The 7,325-nt window shown below is 47.5% G+C and overlaps 1 protein-coding gene across 2 annotated transcripts in view; it reads left to right on the top strand.

Moving 5' to 3' along the window:
- The first annotated feature begins 508 nt into the window (after positions 1–508).
- The window catches only part of VASH2 (vasohibin 2), a 65,100-nt gene continuing 58,283 nt past the window's right edge, over positions 509–7,325 (top strand). The window contains exons 1-2 of one of the 2 annotated variants that reach the window (XM_054022371.1): positions 509–626; positions 1,351–1,799. In XM_054022371.1, coding sequence (XP_053878346.1) covers positions 1,524–1,799 — 276 coding nt within the window. In that variant the 5' untranslated portion in view covers positions 509–626; positions 1,351–1,523. The remainder of the gene's footprint in view (positions 627–1,350; positions 1,800–7,325) is intronic. The other variant, XM_054022372.1, reaches the window with a different exon arrangement.

Below are 7,325 nucleotides of genomic sequence, written 5' to 3'. Positions count from 1 at the left end.
CCTTGTTTTAGACCATGGTTCTGTAACTGGATCTGTATAGATACAAATGTCACCCCATGTGGATCTGATTATAGGACTAAGGTTTTAGATCGTCAACTCTTGGGGATAGGGATCATAGCTGTGAAGTGTCTTGCAGCTTGTGGGTACCAGAGAAATAAATAATCTACCCTCATTTAGAATAATTAGTACAGTATGTTAAATAAATGTTCCGACATAGAATACTGTTGGTGCTAGAAAATTAATCTTCATCTACGTACAAATGTCTAACAGATGTAACACTCCGATTTATGAATTTAAACGTACCGAACCACTGGGAGCTCCAGACACTGACGGCAGCTCATCTCCAGCAATAAGTGATCAGATTTCTCCTGCTGGCCCCGCCCCCTGGCAAGATCACAGCCAACCAGAACTCGGCAAAGCTTCTGTGCGTGGCTTTCCAGCTCCTGGGGCCGCCCCTCTTTGTTGCGGCAGCCAATAGGGGCGCTCGGACCGTCGGCGGCTGCCGGGTAACATGGTTACGTGTCAGAGAGTAACAATCATGGAACATGGAATAAGGCGAAAGAGGCAGCCGCAGCAACCCCAGCCTCCCGGAGAGTCCATGGTGCAATGAATCCCGCTGCGACCAGGTATGGGGGCGGGGGCGGATTCATGGCAGGGGTGGCATGTCTGTTAAAGAATGGCCGGCGGCAGCAGCAGCTGGGGAAGCAGGCAGGCACCCACCCATTCCCAGCTCAGCCCAGCCCTCTGCTGCTGGGGATCGCCTGCGAACGGACCCTTCTCGAGCTGAGCCTAAGATAATACTCTTAGTGCTGCAGTCTGGTTCTCTGCTGCTGGTGGCTGACACAGAATCACCCACCTCTGAGGAAAGAGGAGAGGATGAGTGTGGAGTGTAGGGTCTCTGGGCTTTAGTTCGAGGGGGATTATGTTACGTTTACATTTTGGACTCCAGCATCGTGTCAGATTGAACCGGGTGATGCAGACAGGAATCTAGCCAGAGTGCTATCGTCTCTTAATGTGACAGCCCTAAGCAGAGGGATCTAGCCAGGTCCAGGTCACTTGTCATCCCCCTTTGGCAACCCCCAGGGGTAATATGGAGCGGGATCTAGGTAGATTGCTATTGTCACCCTTGTGTGACGCCCTCGGGAGTTTTACAGAGGTGTCTCTCCAGATTGCTATTGTCCTTTTGTCTGTCAGTCTTACAGAAAGAGATCAGTTGATACAGAAAGAGATCTAGCCATGTTGTTATCCTCTTGTGTGCCAGCCCTAGGTGATGCTTTGCATAAACTCTGCTCCTCTTCTTCTGTTAACATGCTTTCTCTTTTCCTCTTTCTCATACTCTGCTGGTTTTAGATTCAGCCCACAAGAGAATAAACCCAGCAGCACTCACGCTGGCTAATTTTAGCTAATAACCACTCTGCCTGATTGCTGTGGCAGCAAGTGAGAGATGGATAAGGTTTCCTTGTTGTGGCATTGAACTGTATACATACTTCCTACTTGGACTGCTCTCGCAATTCAAACCCATCATGACAGGCTCTACTTCCAATGCCCACCACTGCCCCCATCCCAAGGGAGCCAAAGGGGGCCGGTCAAGGAGCACCCATGCACGGCCTGTCAGCACTGCCAACAACGGGGGCTCGGAAGAAGAAGACAAAGATGGAGGGGTGCTTTTCCTCGTCAATAAAAGTGGCTTCCCTATCGATGGGCAAACCTGGGAGAGGATGTGGGTGCATGTGGCAAAGGTGCACCCTGCAGGCAGAGAGATGGTGGAGACAATAAGGAATGCTGCATACCTGGCTAAAGTAAGTGGCTCTAGGACTTGGCAGAACCCTGAGATGTCAAGAAACTTAGTACAGCAGTTGTTTTTCTCTGTCTCATGAAGCGGGTGTGTATGTTATAGCTTGAGTGCAAATAACAGCTATAGTTAAGGTTGCCTAACTGTTTCCATTCTAAGCACCTGTTTTGCATCACAAATAATTTCTTGAAAACATCACCTATTGGTTTCTAGGCTTGGTCTCTGCCAATATATGTATATGTTTGCAATTATTTGTTGACAGCTCTAATGCTGCAATGGCAATGCAAGTCTTCACTGCTGCAAAGATTTTTTTTTTTTAACAGTGAGGTAACTACTGCATGTTAGTTATCTCAGTGTAAAATCCTAATAGCTATAAAGCACCATATTATATTATTTGTATTGCTTCAGCACCTAGGAGCCCCAGGCATGGACCTCATTTTGCCAGGTGGGGTACATACACAGATCAAAAAGATGGTCCCTTCCCCAAAAAGTTTATACTTAGATTGTAAGACAAAAGACAACAGATGTACTCCCCCATCAGTTTGTCTGTACCCAAGGAAACCGATGATGATGGTCAGTATGATAGACTGTGGTCTCTGCACATCAGCAGCCTAACTTGTCAAGTTTTTTTTTTTTAGGCATCACAGCAAAAGTGAGCTTTGAGGAAGGATTTGAAGGTGGATAATGAGGTGGCTTTGCAGATGTGTACAGGGAGTGCCTACCCAGTGTGGAGTTTAAATGGGACCCTCTAAGGGTTAACTTGGTGAAAACTCAGTTGGAAGGAACACCAGCTCCTGAAGCCTGTGGGCCTGACAGTATACCTGGGGGAAATGGGAGAAAGCACAAAGGTGTTTGTTTGAAAATTTAACAAGAGGGCAATGGTGACTGGCATCATGGGCCTGGGTGGAAGTGGGAGGCGACCTTACAATTCTGAATGACGGATAATAGGTAGGGTGGGGATAGGTCATGAAAGATTTTGAAAGGGAAGACAAGTTGCTTATATATATATATATTTTGATGTGATAGACAAGAGAGAGCGAATGGAGGAATGCCAACAGATGGGTAATGTGGCCAAAGCGATAGACTAGGGAAATGATCTTTGCAGCAATGCTCTGAATGGATCTGAGTGGGGCAAAACTGCATTTATGGAGGCCGGGGAAAAGGATGGTGTAGTAATCAAGAGGCGAGATAACAAGAGCTTGGATGAGAGTTTTGCTGTGTGAAAGGACAAGAAAGGCCTTATTTTGCTGATGTTCTGGTGAAAGAATCTGCAAGATTTAGACGTGGACCTCTGTTTAGGTCCTCACATCCAGGTTGAGTTGCACTGTAGAGTTTACCACGAGGTAGCTAGTAGGCAAGGTTTGCACTATACTCTCCACCTGTGGTTGACCTTGCAATAAAACTAAAACGCCTTGTCTCCACTAGGGTTGTAGCTAGTGCACTCTAGTTAATTCATGGTAAAAACAAATTTTTTTTAGCAGTCCAGACCAAACCTAAATTGAAAGTTAGCAGGTTAACAGCAGCTGCGTGGTGCACAAATGTACCATTCACTCAGCTGCATAGTGACCGTGTCCAGATTGAATGAGGAAGAGCTCTTAAGGAGTCCTGCCTCAGCCAAAGCAATCTTAAACCTTGACTTTACAACCTTGCTATGGGCTTTCCTGGCCTTTGAGTCCTTTATTTATGTTCTGTCTCTGTCTTTTACCCTGTGTCTGTCTTCTCTGTTTAGAATGTAAGCTCGTAGGTCCCATTCTTGGTTGGTGCCTAAGCACCACAGTAATAAACAGGAATACTAATAATTACACAGCCTTGACATTCTCTTAATAAAGAGGGTGAAATCCTGGCCCCATTGCGTTCACAGATTTCAGTGGGGCCAAGATTTCACCTAGAATGTGTGTATATGAGACTTTGGGAAAGTTTAGGTCGGGGACTGGACTTCACAGCTGGAGCCCATCTCTTTCCTCCCCCGGCCCCTTATATCTGTACTGATTTATGAATGCAAGACTGAAAAACCCTTGGTGAGGAATAGATACTTCGCATGTAGCTTTTGCATTAACATGTTAGTTTAATGAAAGACTGACCTGGGGGTAGGTGGACATAGGGCATGTACGCCATGGTGTACAGTTTAACATTTCTGCTGGCAACATTTCCTACTGAGACTAGCAGGTTTGTTTGGCTTTTCATCACACTCTGCTTGTCTCTCTGCTGCTGCATTAGTAATTATACTGTATTTAATGATCCGTCCACCCTCAGAGATTATGGTTTTGATTCTCTTCCCACATACACTAGTGTAGATCAGGAGTAAAAACTGCTGGGAAAGAAGACTGGGGTGGGCAGGGGGGATTGGTTTGATAAATGTAGTATGTGTATGAACTTCAGATGGCTAGTTATATCCCTGTTCTTTGCCTAGGTTAGTAACTAGGAACCCTGTGCTTCTCTCTGCTCTGTGACACAGAAGAGAGCAAACACATGGAAGGAGGAGAAGAGACTTGGCCCAGATCCATAAAGGGACTTAGGCACTGCAATGCCTAACTTTTAGGCACCTAGAAAATCATTGGAACAACTTTGGGATCCACAAAGCTTGAGTTCGGTGCCTAGGCTCCCTATAAAAGCCAATATGCTAGGTGGGGAGATGCCAAGAAGGGGGAGAGGGCTAAGCCCCACCCTTCTGACAGAGTTCAGCACCTAAGTCTGGGCTGCAGGGATGTGCCCATCTCTGCTTGTGGTTCACAACTGGGAACTCCTCTCCCGGAGTCAGGTGGCTTAGGTGCCTAAGCTGTTTAAGAATGAGTTAGGCACTTGCCTAGTGCCACACAATGGACCATTGGGATGGGGAGGAGGAGGAGGAGGAGGATCATGACTTCTTCTATAACTCTTAGCCCAGTAGTTAGGGTATTCCCCCAGGATGTGGGAGACACCCATTCAGTTCCACCTTCTACTTCAGGGATGGCCAACCTGAGCCTGAGAAGGAGCCAGAATTTACCAAGGAACATTGCCAAAGAGCCACAGTAATATGTCAGCAGCCCCCCTCCAACTCCAAGCGCCTCCCGCCCACTGGCAGCCCCTCCAATCAGCGCCTCCTCCTCCCTTCCCACGCCTCTTGCAATCAGCTGTTTTGCAATGTGCAGGAGGCTCTGGTGGGGAGGGGGGAGGGGTTTTGGGGGAAGGGGTGGAGTGGTGAAAGGAACTGGGGCAGAGCACGGAGTTGAGCAGTGAGCACCCCACAGCACATTGGAAAGTTAGCATCTGTAGCTCCAGCCTTGGAGTCATCACCTATGCAAGGAGCCACATATTAACCTCTGAAGAGCCGCATGTGGCTCCAGAGCCACAGGTTGGCCACCCCTGTTCTACTTGATGAGAAGGGATTTGGACAAGGGTTCCCCACCTCTCAGGAGAGGGCCTCAGCCATCGGACTACGGGATATTGTGATGTGGGACTTCCTCTGTCTCTTCTGTTGAAGTTGAATAATTAATTAGGCCAGAGAGACAGTGATTCTCACTCCTTAGCTGAGTAGTTAGGGCACCTGAGAGGTGGGGGATCACTATTCAAATGCCTTATCAAGCAAAGAGGGAATTGAACCAGGGTCTCCCGTATCCCAGAGAAGTAACCTAACCTTTGGCAGAAAGAGTATAAGGGAGGCTGCCTCCTCCTGTCCCCAGGCATTTTGTGTGGAGTTAGGTATACTCAGAGCATGCCTACTGGATGGAGCCCCACAGGCAAGATAAGAGGAGGAGTGCCTATCTTCCCCCAGTTTGTGGATCGCTCTGGGACCTAGAAGTAAGGATGCTTAAAGCAAGGCAGAAGTGCACATGCCCAGAGGCAGAAATATAGGCGCCCAGGGAACTTCTGCAGCAAAAATGTAGGCGCTGAGTGAGCTTAGGCACCTACAGGGTTAGGCAGCAGCTGAGTGGGGATTTTGTGGATTGCAGTGATGCCTAAATCTGGATTTAAGTTCCTTTGTGGATCTGGGCCTAAGTTTCCAGCTTTTTTCCCCTTCCCTTGAGCTTGCAGGAGCCCCTCTGTCTGAACACCGCACAGCTGTGGCACTGCCTCTGGCAACCAGGAGCAGTCACTCTCCAGGATTCTTCCCCTCAGGCTCAAACACAGGAGTTATTTCCTTCAGAAAGTCAGCAGTCCTGATCACCATGTCACCTCCCCTACTTGGAGGGCGTAGAGCTCAGGTGCAGCGTGGAGAACCCATAGCAGCCCATCCCAAAGGATCCACTCGTCTGGAACGTCCCTTCCCTGTGGAGCGTCAGGTTCTCTTGGAGTTTGGAGGCCCACACTCTGCTCCCTTTAAGGCTGTAAAGCCCTGCCCCTGGTAGGAGCATGGAGCGGAAACCCTACAAGACGAACTGGATGAATCAAATGGAGTTCTTGAATTCTCTTCCCTGCTCCTTGGAGCGCTTTACTGCAAGGGTGTGTAGAGTTGGGCCTAGCAAAGTAACTAATATGGAAGTTGGAAAGGTAAGTGACTGAGTGTCCCTTAGCCAAGTCTTCCCTGGGGAGGTGTTTCTCAAATGACAGTTAAGATCCATGTGAAGTGGGAACGTTTGACTTCAGCATGTCATGCTTCCTCTGAAGTGTCAGGTATGTCCTGGACAGAGGTAAATGCTATTGCATGTGGTCCATTGGTCTTTGCTGCTACGGCAGTTCCTGGGTCTTATAGGAAATAGCTAAGATGAAATGTTGTTAGATGAAGGGTCCATCTGCACCTGGTGGAATGAAGCACTTGTCATGCTTTCATTAATGACATGGAAACGGATCAAGCTTTCTAAACCAATGGCTAAAGTGTTTCCAATACAGACTGAGAGGGGATGACGGGGGGAGCTGACAATCACAATGTATTGACCATCACAGTCAGCAACAGTTGGGTTCCTAGTGTAGTTCCTGCTGCTTATTTCTTTGATTTTCCTCTCCCCTGTTAATATAATAGTGTGGACCAGGTCTTGTCCTGGAATATGATCTACTCCTGCTTAGGAGTGCAATATTGTAAACTATGGTACTAATGATAACATCATAGCTGCTTGGCTGCTGACACTTTACTATGCTACTCACAGGCTCATGGAGTTTTTCTTTGCATCATGTTTTGTGGCATCTTTTAGCTCAGCCATAGTCAATTTGTGTTAGGAAGAGATTGGATTTGGGATCTTGTACAATGCATCGGGTACTAATGTCTTTTCTAGCAGGTTCTGCTCTTTGTGTATCTGGCAACACTCTTCCTGGTGATTGTCTTTAGATTTAGATGCTCTTGTGGACCCTTTAGCTGACTTGAAACACTTTATTTTTAATCTGGTTTGTGTGGGCGATAATGGTAGTGGTGTGTAGACTGTAAGACACGCACACTTTTTCCGTTCAGAGTACAGAGGGCTAGACAAGGTGTGTAGGCCACCTTGTACCTGTAGATTTCCTCCCGGGTAGAAAGGACTGAAAGGTCAGAGTTCCATTGATGACTTCACCGTTGATCAGCATCTCTAGTTGCTATTAGAAGATAGCAAAGCACATACTGGACTTGATTCTCTCCCCTTGCTTT

The sequence above is a fragment of the Malaclemys terrapin genome, chromosome 3 (assembly GCF_027887155.1).
Source record: "Malaclemys terrapin pileata isolate rMalTer1 chromosome 3, rMalTer1.hap1, whole genome shotgun sequence".
In the NCBI taxonomy this organism is placed as follows: Eukaryota; Metazoa; Chordata; order Testudines; family Emydidae; genus Malaclemys; species Malaclemys terrapin.
This window is presented reverse-complemented; position numbering and strand designations above follow the sequence as displayed.